Raw genomic sequence first — 12,883 nt, 5'->3', positions numbered from 1 at the left:
TCATTGTCGTTGTCATTGACTCATGGGCACGTTAAAGATTTGTATAGGGTTTCGGGTTTTGTTTTTTCTATATATTGAAAGGCCCCCCTCTATTGCAGACAATATATAGATACATTATTATTATTATTATTATTATTCCGGTCTTGTTAACAATGAGCACCAAAACTCGTAGATATAAATGAACGATAAGCATCCTCGATACAACATAAGCAACAAGTATACAAATGTGCATGTATTCGGCCGCAAAAGAATTTAACCCAATAGAATACTCTTCAGCTAGGCAAAACTTACAACAATAACAAGATCAAGGTGGACCAACAAACCATTGTGGTCGAGCCACCTCATGAACTGAGTAACCCTGGCTCGAACCACCAGAACCTCCAGGGGAAAGCTGTGCTGGTGGTGGAGGCGACAAGACCGGTGTGTCACATGTCCCGTTAACCTGCACGCCCATTTGTTCATTTAATACATTTATGAAATAAATTACTAGAAATTCACAGAAAACTGATTTAAATAATATACCCCACAATAAGCAATGTTATCACATCCACATGTCAAATGACCATTGGCTACATCAACCGCTTCAGCTGCTCCTCCACCATCGCTCCTCTGCACCCAAAAACACTCAATGAATGTCCAAGCTAGGGGTGAACAAAAAACCGAAAACATAAAAACCAACAAATCAAAACCGAAAGAAATAGGGTTGGCAAATGTGACCCATGGGTTGAATGGGTTGTAATAAAATATATATAATGGGTCAAACTAAAAAAAGAAAAGGATTGAAATGGGTCAAAACGGGTTGACAACTTGACATTTCTTGAGTTTTTTCTTATTTTTTTTTATAGAACGAGAAAAACGGAGGAAACTTTTTAGTTTTTTACCTTTTTAGTTTTTGATTTATATTTCGAGTTATGATTTTTTAATTATTTTTTTTGAATATTTTAGTGGGGCATTTTGACCCATTTCGAAAACCCCTCATTATAAAATAATTAAAAAATCATAACTCGAAATATAAATCAAAAACTAAAAAAGGAAAAAAAACTAAAATGTTTCCTCCGTTTTTCTCGTTCCATAAAAAAAAAGGCAGCCCGTTTCAATCATTTTCCTTTTTTAGCTTAACCCATTCTGACCCATTATATACATTTTATTACAACCCATGGGTCACATTTGCCACCTCTAGAAAGAACCTACTTAAACTAATAATTAACGTTCGGTTTCATTTTCTTTGAAAACCAGAAATGACGGTTCAGTTTCGATAATGCACTAGCTTCTAAACGGTTCGCTTTCATTTTCTTTGAAAAACAGAAATGGTGGTTCGGTTTCGATTATGCATTCGCTTCAAAACCGAACCGTCCAAAACCGAGCCACACTGACACACAGAACTTGTTTGAATGTTAGTCATTAAATTTACAGCCAAATTTATTATTTTGGGTCAAAAGTTTAATACCTAAATTCATAAGCAGGAACTTAACCAAAAATAAAATGAGGCCCAACTCTCTAATATTTTGGGTCAATTTTTACAGGCCCAAACATTTCAAACCCAAATGTAAAACTGAAAACCGACCCATAAATGAACCAAACCCGCATGAAAACCAAAACTTCAATTGTGGTTTTGTTTTAAGCCCAAAATCAAACCAAACCGACTAATGCACACCCCAAATTTTACCTGGTAAAAGTCGACGGCAATATAATTTGGCCAACGATTGCCTGCAGCTATCTGACATGTGTTCATCATGGAAATAATCGAAGCAGAGTTATCAATACACGCTCCAGTCACATTAGGATTAGTTGAAAAGTAGTTTTGTAAAACCAACGCTCGCGATGTCGTGTTCATCGAGGCTGATTCGGATCGACTAGGACACGAACCCGAAATCTGTCCCTCACTTCCATCTACATAATTCAAATAAAATTCATAAACCACAAAATAATAATAATAATAATAAACTATGTGAAAACAAACTTACATTGATTTTCAACTACGTATGTCCACTCATACGCGATCCCTTCAGAAGCCTCTTTTGATGATTTGGAGGTGAAAACAATCAACCGTTGATTTTGCTTAACCATATCGGTGATCGTGGGCCAGTCACTGCCGTTTTTAGGCATTTGTCTTACAGGAAACATGTAGGTAGTGAGACCAGCTGCAGCAAAAAGCTTTGTCAAACCGTTTGGGGATGTGACATAATCCTCGATGAAGATGGTAATGATTTCTGATGGATTTGCTTGTAGAAACTTTTGAATGTCACGATGCACGTTTATAGCTGGTTGCTGTAAGTTGAGTTGCAAACACCACAAATCAGATTATATGTATAACTGCTATAATAACTATTAATAAGCATAACATTGTTTCGAATTAATGTACTTACGAATGCTGTGATGTTGTAGCATCTACTGCCGAAGGAGTGACATAACCATATGTCGTTGTTGAAGTCGTACATATCCAACATTAGTCCTCGGACACCATTCTACATAAAGTTTCACTAAATCTATTATCTGTCATGTATTTGGATTATTTTTAACTAACAATAATGCCTACATAATGCACGATACAAAATGTATGTCACGTTTTCTTTTCTCGAATTCAATTTCTTATTACATTCAGCTGTATAGAAACCGCACATTGTTTGTGATTTGATCTAAAGCCATCAAGATAACGAACAATGCTAGTTGAAAACCTTTACAAGTACCGGAAAGGATTTATTTAAGCGAATAAAACGTCAAGAACAACTTTAAACTATGTAATCGATTTAATATAAAGCTTAGAATGTTAAAAAAATTCTTTAGAAAATATATATATATATATATATAGGGAAGATTTCAAATGAGAACCACTTTAAGTTTTAAGAACTCGAAAGAACTCATTGTAACAAATTTTTTTATGAATTTTTTTTTATACAAGCGTAATATATGTAGGTTACATGTACGTAAACAAATTACAGAATTTTTTTTACACATGCGTAATATATTTTCAATGCTACTTCTATTATTAATATTAATATGAAGAGAAAAGCAAAAGGTCCATATTTGTTGAACACAAAGTTAATTGTTCTAACTTTTAATAATTGAGTGACAGAACAAACTTTTTAATAGACACACACGGCATGTTCTTTTTTTATCATCATATTAATAATAGAAGTAGCATTGAAAATAGCAGACTTTTTTCTTTTCTTCTTTTTTCTAGAAAACAAATGCAACTTCGCTGCTTTTGGTATTGAAAAACATTTATTTACGAAATTAATAACTCCATAACCACCCACCCAGACAAGTGGAATATTAAACAGAGATTAGATGCTTATTTTACAAGAAAAAAACAATAACTTAATTAATAATTTACTGACTACCTGTTCCCCATACACCAAACCAATTAGGCTAAGGGGTGTGGGGAGCTCTAATGGGGGCTCTAGTGGGGGCTCCAGCCAATAATATTATGACGTGTGGCAGAGAGAGAAACTGGATAATGGGGGTGTTGGAGCCCCCGTTGGAGCCCCTGGCCCTGGTGTGGAGGGGCTCCAGCAGGGGCTTCAGCGAATTTTTTTTTTATTTTTTTATATGTATATTCAAACAACGTATTATTAAAAAAACCTATAAATTATTAAAAAAACACACATTTTGTTGATCACTAATTGTGGACGGTTGTGGTGGAATGTCACCTTGGTAGTTTTGGCAGATAGCTTTGCCCTCGTCTTCAAACGTCATGTTGTGTAGGATCAGACACGTGTAGACGACGTCCGTTATCCTCTCCCGAGTCCAATAACGTATCGGGTTCGCCAGAATTTTTAAAAATCAGCAAATCATCCTCTTCGGAGGAGTCGGAATCAGACGAGTACGACGACATTATTTTTAAAAAAAAAGTTGGGAAGATGGGTTGATTTTGGGTTTTATTTTGAACTTGTGGTGATTGATATGGGTGAAATGGGGTATTTTATAGATGAAATGGGGTATTATTTAGGTAAAAAATATTTTTTTTTTAATTTAACCGTGTCCCAACGGCTATTTCTCCATTCCCAACGTCCATTTTCTCTCTCTTCTCCCGCGACCAGGCTTACGTCTGCCTGGATTTCCGCGCTCGCGCCCCGGCTCGCGCCCCGGTGGTGTGGGGTTAGCGCCCCGAGGCGCGAGCGGAGGGGCTCTAGCGCCCCGGTTAGCGCCCCACACCCCTCAGCCTTATAAAAAAAACATCTCACTGACAACTCTTTCATAAAAAGTCATAGACGTGGCAAAAGTTTATCTCGTGTAACATTCAAATACAAAATCAATTTTAAACAAAGAAATATTAAATATTAGGTTTTATCCCTCTTATTACGTGGTTGTTTACATTTTTTTTCTAATATTTATATATTTTTTGGATTTTAATTTTATTTATTGTAAAAAGTTAATAATGTACTTAAAGTTTGATCATGAAAGGGTTTCACAAATAAATAAGATGTTATAATCCGTTTAAAAGCTATCTAGGTTCGGTGAGACCCATAACCCACTTTTTTTTTAATATGAAATTGTTTCTTAATATAAATAAATCTTTTTAAAAAAATTGGATATTAATTTTTAACATATCCTTATTTTATATGATTTTCATATCAAATATATAGTGAAATTAATCTTTAATATTATGAGATGTTATGACCCGTTTAAAGGTTATCTGGGTTCGATGAGTCCCAAACCCATGAATTCGAGTCAAGTGTATGAGAAGCCTTCATTTACAAATAAAGCAATCTGGTGACTTGAGAGAATGTAGGAAGCAACCAGATAGCTTTTGAAGGTTTCGTTTATATATATTTAAGATTAATGAAACAAGAGAAAAATAAAAATAAAATAAAATGTGACCGACTCAACCAACTTATTGGCTCGTTAATTTTGCTTACACATGAACACAAAAGTCATGAGCAAATTAACATCAAATATTTATTACAAGTTTACAACTATCAAAATTGCTGGCCAACTATTTTTTTCTTTTCTTTAACCGCGTTTGAAAACTACCCCAATACCGACTGAGTCACGTCAAAACAATAGCTGCACTAGTCAGGACTATTAAGGCTGAGGGGTATGGGGGGCTTTAATGGGGGCTTCAGTGGGGGCTCCAACCAATAATATTATGACGTGTGGCAGAGAGAGAAACTGGATAAGGGGGTTGTTGGAGCCCCCGTTGGAGCCCTGGCCCTTGGTGTGGAGGGGCTCCAACAGGGGCTCCAGCGAAAATTTTTTTTTTTGTATTTTTTTATAAATATATTCAAACAACGTATTATTAAAAAAACTCATAAATTATTAAAAAAACACACATTAATAAAAAAACACATTAATATATAAAATTCAAATTACAAAAAAAAACATACTAAAAATTAAACAAACAATAATACTTAATAATAACACTAATCTAATACAAGATCATCGGGTCGCCTCGCCCACAAATGTTCAACCAACTCATGTCGAAGATTCCCGTGTATCTCACGGCTCTTGATATTTGCTATGTTATGAAGTCTTTGTTGATCACTGATTGTGGACGGTTGTGGCGGAATGTCACCTTGGTAGTTTTGGCAGATAGCTTTGCCCTCGTCTTCTAACGTCATGTTGTGTAGGATCAGACACGTGTAGACGACGTCCATTATCCTCTCCCGAGTCCAATAACGTATCGGGTTCGCCAGTACATAATATTGTTTTTTCAGAGCTCCAAAAGCTCTTTCAAAATCTTTTCTAGCAGACTCTTGCTTCTTCGTAAAATACTTCCGTTTGTCGGCGATTGGATCTGTAAAAGCTTGAACTAACAAAGCCCATTCGTTGTAAATACCATCGACCAGATAGTACCCGTACTTGAAGAGTTCTCCATTTGCAACAAAAGATTGAGGTGGTTCAACCCCGTCGATAAGGTCGTTGATCAAATGTGACTGATCGATAACATTAAGGTCGTTATTTGACCCAGCAACACCAAAAAAAGCATGCCAAAACCAAAGATCCTGTGACACCGCCGCCTCAAGTATAAGGGTCGGCCCTTCATGATCACCACGGTGGAACTGACCTCGCTAGGTCGTTGGACACATAGCCCATCCAACATGCGTACAATCGATGCTACCTAGCATCCCAGGAAAACCATGTTTTTCTGCGTGCACCTCATATATGCGTTGGATGTCATACATTGTAGGTTTACGCAGATATCTCCGAGAGTAAATCGATATGACTCCTACGTATATAAAATAATCTATAAACATATAATATATATTACAAAATGTAATAAATATTTAATAAAAACTAAAATTAATGTTTTTTACCTTGGCAGAAAAAATGAAGGGATTCACGTGCAACCCTTTTCGACATCTGTAAATACTCATCCAAAGCGTCCGACGAGATGCCGTACGCTAATTGACGGATAGCAGCCGTGCATTTTTGAAGAGAGGTAAAACCGGGGAGACCCCTAGCATCCTCCCTTTGTTGAAAAAAGGGATACCGTGCCTCTAAATCACTTGCTATACGCATGAACAATTGTCTGCTCATTCGGAAACGAGTTCGAAAATCCGACTCCTCGTATACCGGTTGAGGGCTAAAATAATGCCTAATCAAAGTATCGTTAGCACCCGATCGATCACGATCACGAGGTGGTGCTCTAACTCTCGGGACTCGAGGTTGATGGGCTTGATTTTGCAAGAGATCCACCACGGTTGCGGTCAAAACTCCCCCTACATGAAGAAGCAAATCATCCTCTTCGGAGAGTCGGAATCAGACGAGTACCACGACATTTTTTTTGTGTTAGTTTTGAGAGGATTTTAGGAGGAAAGGTGTATAATTGTGAAATGAAGTATATTTTATAACGATATATATTTATAGTTTAAGAAAATATTTTTTTTTTTAATTTAATCAAAACCATCAACGGCTCTTTTCCGACTTCCTATACAACTTTACTCTCTCTTCCCCCGCTAACCCCATCACGCCTGCATGTTTTTTCGCGCTAGCGCCCCGGTGGTGTGGTGTTAGCGCCTGGGGGCGCGAGCGGAGGGGCTCTAGCGCCCCCGTTGAAGCCCCACAACCCTCAGCCTAATCATGAGTTAAAAAAGCAGGTTGAAAGATAAGTCTGACGTACCTTTAACTGAGACGCCACATCATCTTCCTGGTTAGCCGGGCCCAGAATCGGTGACCCGGTGGGTGATTTGGTACCCGAAACCGCAAATGAGTTGTGAGTTGTCAACCATGTGTAGTGATTAAACGGTAACCCATTAGCCTGCTCCAAAAACAATTAAACCCTAAAAACAGAACACATACATAATAATTAAATTAAAAGAGAGATAATTAAAAACAGCAACCTTAGAAGTAGGGGTGGCAGGTTGAACTCGAACACATCTGGGGCGCGTGTTGCCACTCGCGGGACAAGTGCCACAGCGTAAGCCGGAGTCGCAGTTGTTGCTGCTGGTGGAACATGTTTCTCCGATCTTGAGAGATGAAGTTGAATGGAAGATGTGTGTTAGTGTTAGGGCGAAGACGATGATGATGAGGTTGTGGTCGGATCGCCGCATGTTGAAATTAAATGATGAGAAGAGAAGAAGAGTGGTCCGTTTGGTTTTATTATTATTATTATTATTTGGTGGAAGGAAAAAGAGATTATTGAAGCAAAATGACAGGTGGCTCGTAATCGAAAGGGGGCAGACGTATAAATGTTAACACGAGTTTAGTGGACCCTGCTTGGAATAATCAAAAATCACACTTCATGAAATTTCGAATATTTGTCGTAAATTGACCTCTTCTTTCGAATATTTGTCGTAATCAACCATTGTGAAATATAAATCTTTTTGCGGGTAAGACCGCTACTTTCGTTGGGTTCCTTGCTTTGTAAACGTTGTATGACTTGCATACTTTAGTTTAAATTAGCAATTTTCCAAGTGTTTTAGAATAAGTTAACCTTTGAACGTGGTAGATAATAGGTTGAAGTTTTGCTTCCACTTTCGTGATTGTGCGGGTAGGACCGTCACTTGCAATTAGTAGGATGGCTAAACTTTACCTGCGTCTAACCTGCGTGTAGGTTTTCCTCATCTTTTCTGAGGATAAGTTAACCTTTGAACGTGGTAGATAATAGGTGTGAAGTTTTGCTTCCTCTTTCGTGATTGTGCGGGTAGGACCGTCACTTGCACTTAGTAGGATGGCTAAACTTTACCTACGTCTGACCAGCGTGTAGGTTTTCCTCATCCTTTTCTGAAATTTCTAAGTGTTTAGGATAAGTTAACCTTTGAACGTGGTAGATAATAGGTTGAAGTTTTGCTTCCTCTTTCGTGATTGTGCGGGTAGGACCGTCACTTGCACTTAGTAGGATGGCTAAACTTTAACCTATATCCGACCTGCGTGTAGGTTTTCCTCATCCTTTTGTTAGAAATTCTGTTTTGAATAACCGTTCGACGCCCGGTTGTTAATAGGTTAGTGTTCAGTATCCTCTCATGATTCATGCGGATAGACCGGCACTTTCATTTAGTGGGATAACTGAACTTTTCCCCTTCAACTGACCTGCGTGAAGGTTTGTCGTTTATTGGGTTTATGCGGGTTTTGCCGCCTTCCCCATGCAACGACTTTCCACGTAATTATGCAGTGAAAACCGGCATTTTAGTGTTGAATTAACCGTTCGACGCGCGGTTGTTAATAGGTTAGTGTTCAGTATCCTTTCATGATTCATGCGGATAGACCGGCACTTTCATTTAGTGGGATAACTGAACTTTTCCCCTTCAACTGACCTGCGTGAAGGTTTCATGCGGGTTTTGCCGCCTTCCCCATGCAACGACTTTCCACGTAATTATGCGGTGAAAACCGGCATATTAGTTTGAATTAACCGTTCGACGCGCGGTTGTTAATAGGTTAGTGTTCAGTTTCCTCTTATCATGATTCGTGCGGATAGACCGGCACTTTCATTTAGTGGGATAACTGAACTTTTCCCCTTCAACTGACTTGCGTGAAGGTTTGTCGTTTTTTTGGGTTTATGCGGGTTTTGCCGCCTTCCCCATGCAACGAATTTCCACGTAATTATGCGGTGAAAACCGGCATATTAGTGTTGAATTAACCGTTCGAGGCGCGGTTGTTAATAGGTTAGTGTTCAGTTTCCTCTTATCATGATTCGTGCGGATAGACCGGCACTTTCATTTAGTGGGATAACTGAACTTTTCCCCTTCAACTGACCTGCGTGAAGGTTTGTCGTTTTTTGGGTTTATGCGGGTTTTGCCGCCTTCCCCATGCAACGACTTTCCACGTAATTATGCGGCGAAAACCGGCATATTAGTGTTGATAGTTCATATAAGTATAAATGTAAAATCATCAGCGTCGATGTTTTAAGGAGAATCATTTCCATTAGAAGTGGCTCTTGGCCTTTACTTTACAAATTTGGAATTGATTTACATGCAAAATGTGTAAATGAGCTCCCTTCCATGTTGTTGGGATGGGAGTGCCATCGAGCCGATACGCACCTGGTTCGGGATCTCGTTCTTTACGCAACATGTAGTCTCCACATTGAAGCTGGAATTTTATTCGTGTTTTCCCCAGCCGGGGTTCTACACGCATCTGCCTGCTCAGCGTTCATTGCGCCACGAGGTGCGCGAGCGTCCCATCTCTGACGAATGCTTCGACCATGTCCTTTACGTCTATGCATTCTTCAGTGTTGTGGCCTTTTGTCCTGTGAAAGTCACAGTATTTGTTCCGATCAGCATTGTGACGATGTCGGATTATTTGAGGCTTTGGCCATGGGAGCTCCTCGGTGGCGAATATCTCGGTGACGCTTTTGGTGAGCGGCGTCCATCTGGAGTTCTTGTTTGACTGTACATTATCCCTTCCGCCTAACCGATGCTGCAAGCCGGATGAGGTGTCAAAGTTTACCCTTGACTGCCAAATGCCTAGCTTTCGCTTTTTGTTTAATCGGGCGGTAAGGACGTTGTCTTCTCTTGTTTTCTGGGTGTAGAGGTTTGTGCTCTGTGGGAGATCTCTACCCAGTTGCTTCTCCGTTTCCGCAAAGCGTTTAACTGCTGTCATGATGGCATCCCATGTGGATGGCATGCCATCTTTTCCTGTTAAGGTGCGGATGAGCTCTGGGTCGTTCGCGCCGTGAATAAAGGCAGCGCGAACAAGATCTTCGCTAATGTTACCCAGACTTAGCTTCTTCGAATTGAAGCGAGTGATGAAGTCTAGCAAAGATTCGTCTTTTTCTCGAATGCACTTGAGGATTGTCCATTGCTCCTCTGTATATTTTCTTTGCTGGCTGAAGTGTTGGCTAAACTTCTGTTGGAAGTCTGCCCAGTCGTAGATGTGGTTGACCGGTAGTCGATCGAACCACGCTCTAGCAGCCCCAACAAGCGTAATTTGGAACATGTAACACCACGTGGGTTCCGTCCAACTACTGACGGTTGCCCCCGCTATGAATCTGTTCAAATGATCATCTGGGTCGGATATACCATCAGATGTGCCTATGCTGGACATTTGCTTGGCACTTTTCGGGGCAATTGCTTCTGCAATGTCCCTTGCAAATTTGGACGTTCCCGCATTTGCAACGTTTGGTCTGAATGTTTTGGAGAAGTCTCGTGGACTTCCACCTGTGCTTTTTAGTTTGAAGGCTTTTCCAAAATGCCTTTTCGGTTGGGAGTCCGTTTCCTTACGCTTCCCTTTTGCCCTATGGCGAGGGTTCGCGTCGGAGTCGGACTCCTCCGAGTCATCCTCCCAGTATTCTTCGAATTCGTCAGCCTGTTGGACGGAACGCAAGCGTTCGTCCAACTCAGCTTGGAATTCCTTTTGACGTGCCTCCGCCCATGCCTTAACTTCATTGAGTGTTTGGCGGGGGAGTCTTCGTTTCTCTAACTGGGTATCGGTGAATCCCAGTGAGCGATTATTTACTGCACTTGCCCCAGCTGGGGTAGTGTTCGTAAAATTTACTTCACTTGCCCCGGCTTGGGTAACCGGGGTAGTGTTTGTAAAGACTGTGTTGCTGGTATTCCCCCCAGTAGCTGGGGTTGTAGTTACCGGAGTTTCTTTAACCATCTTAGAAGTTTGAAAAAACTGGAGAAAAATGTTCTAGCTTTATGCACGGATGGCGCAAATGAAGAAACACTAACCGGACCCCGGACAGATTACTGGTAACCTGGGGGTTAGATAGATGTTTCCCACGAGGGGTTAGACCCTGAGAAGATGGTTCTTCTGATAACCTGCAAAACAGACACCGTGAGCTTGTCACTGAGAAGGGGGGGGGGGTTCCTCCTTGTGACCACCCTCCGGCGTGAGAATCAGACTAGATTGCTCTTTAAATATAAATGTATATTAAGAGATTGCTAGAGCAGATATCAGGTATAATATGATGATACAAGATAAGATGAGATGGTCATACTATTTGTGGTATTTATAGCCGAAGGTAGGTTTCCAAGGAGGTGTGGCCGGCTGCAACAGTGTTCCTGTTCCACCAATAGTGGCCTACGCACGTGCCCTGCTGGTAGTTGGTAGGTAGGCAGCGGTTGATAGTGACCAGGCCTGCTGTGTACTATTCCTTTTCCACCAACTGCCGGCTACGCACGTGGTATGGCAGTAGTTGGTGAGTAGGCAGCGGCTAATAGTGACACAGTATAGGAGTATGCTGCTCGCCATACTGTGGTCAATAAGCTGTCGTATCTTTAGTCAGATCTTTTTCCCATACCTCGTCAGGTACAGTACAGAAGATCTTCCCGTATCGTACGGACTGGCTTATTTGGGGCGGGAGTATTCCCCCTCCCGCCCTTGTGCGGGATTGTTCCCGGCTTTGCTCATTCCTTCAGGTGACACTGAACGATTGAGAGCTAAGTGCCTTGTGCGTGTAGCCTTGCTGCGCGGGTGGCCTTCCCTGATGGCTTGTATCCGAGGCTGCGGGGACAGGGGAAGTCCTTCACCATTGGGAGGCATTTCCTGCGGGAACAGCTTGCGTACTGCGCGTAAGGACGTCACGTCTCTGAGCATGGTTGGTCATGCGGATCCAGTTGGTTTCTGCGCAGACGTTCCTCTTCGAGGTGAGTCTTGCGGGTCCAACTGGGCTCTGCTGGGACCTACCTCTTCAGGGGTGACCGTGACTCAGCCTTAATAATAATAATAATAATAATAATAATAATAATAATAATAATAATAATAATAATCTATCTATCTATCTATAATATATATAAACGAAAACCCAAAAATCCTACATGTCGCGATATGTTCGCTCATCCTTTTTATGAAAGTCACCAGATTTCTTGATTTTTAAATGGAGGCCCCTCATTGATTTAACCCAAATTCATGGGTATGGGTCTTACCAAAACCAGATAGCTCTTAAACGGGTTATAACATCTCATTAAATTAAAAATTAATTGTACCAATTATTTGATATGAAAATCCTATAAAATAAGAATATACTAAAATTTAATATCCAATTTAAAAAGAAAAATATATTATTTATAATTAATAAACAATTTTATAGTAAAAGACATAAGCGGGTCATGGGTCACCAAATTCAGATAACTTTTAAACGTGTTATAACATATCATTTATTTATGAAACCCTTTCATTATCAAACCCTAAGTATATTATTAACTTTCTTACAATAAAGAAAATTATATTTGCCACTCATTACTTTAATTTTGAATCCATTTCTTGGAAGAAAATAAGTTTCTTGAAATTTTCGAATTCAAATCGTATTTTCGCGAAAGAAATAGTGAAAACACCTAATCTTTTGAACGAATAATGTAAAACAACCCCCGTAATACGGGGGATAAAATCTAATAATAATAATAAGCTAAAAGCTTTTGATGTTGTATTGCATATAAGGGTGGGTCTTCCTATTCTATCATAACTCTTAGGGCTAAAGAGTGTTTGTTTGGGTTTGAATGGCTCCAATAAGATGTGCATATCTGATTCGCTTAGATTAAGCGAGTTCGACTACATTTCATTC

At 39.9% G+C, this 12,883-nt stretch overlaps 1 protein-coding gene across 1 annotated transcript; it reads right to left on the bottom strand.

Annotated features, from left to right (window-relative positions):
* Nucleotides 1-304: 304 nt before the first annotated feature.
* On the bottom strand, nt 305-7,493 carry LOC143531867 (PI-PLC X domain-containing protein At5g67130-like). The gene is made up of 7 exons (XM_077027070.1): nt 7,284-7,493; nt 7,064-7,201; nt 2,367-2,465; nt 1,965-2,268; nt 1,667-1,890; nt 523-609; nt 305-442 (listed from the first exon to the last, which is right to left on the bottom strand). Exons 1-7 carry the CDS (start codon nt 7,491-7,493, stop codon nt 305-307), a joined length of 1,200 nt encoding a protein of 399 aa, XP_076883185.1.
* Nucleotides 7,494-12,883: the final 5,390 nt, after the last annotated feature.

Source organism: Bidens hawaiensis, unplaced genomic scaffold (assembly GCF_021521415.1).
Source record: "Bidens hawaiensis isolate Kalapana, Puna unplaced genomic scaffold, B.hawaiensis_p1.1 tig00009272_1, whole genome shotgun sequence".
In the NCBI taxonomy this organism is placed as follows: domain Eukaryota; kingdom Viridiplantae; phylum Streptophyta; class Magnoliopsida; order Asterales; family Asteraceae; genus Bidens; species Bidens hawaiensis.
This window is presented reverse-complemented; position numbering and strand designations above follow the sequence as displayed.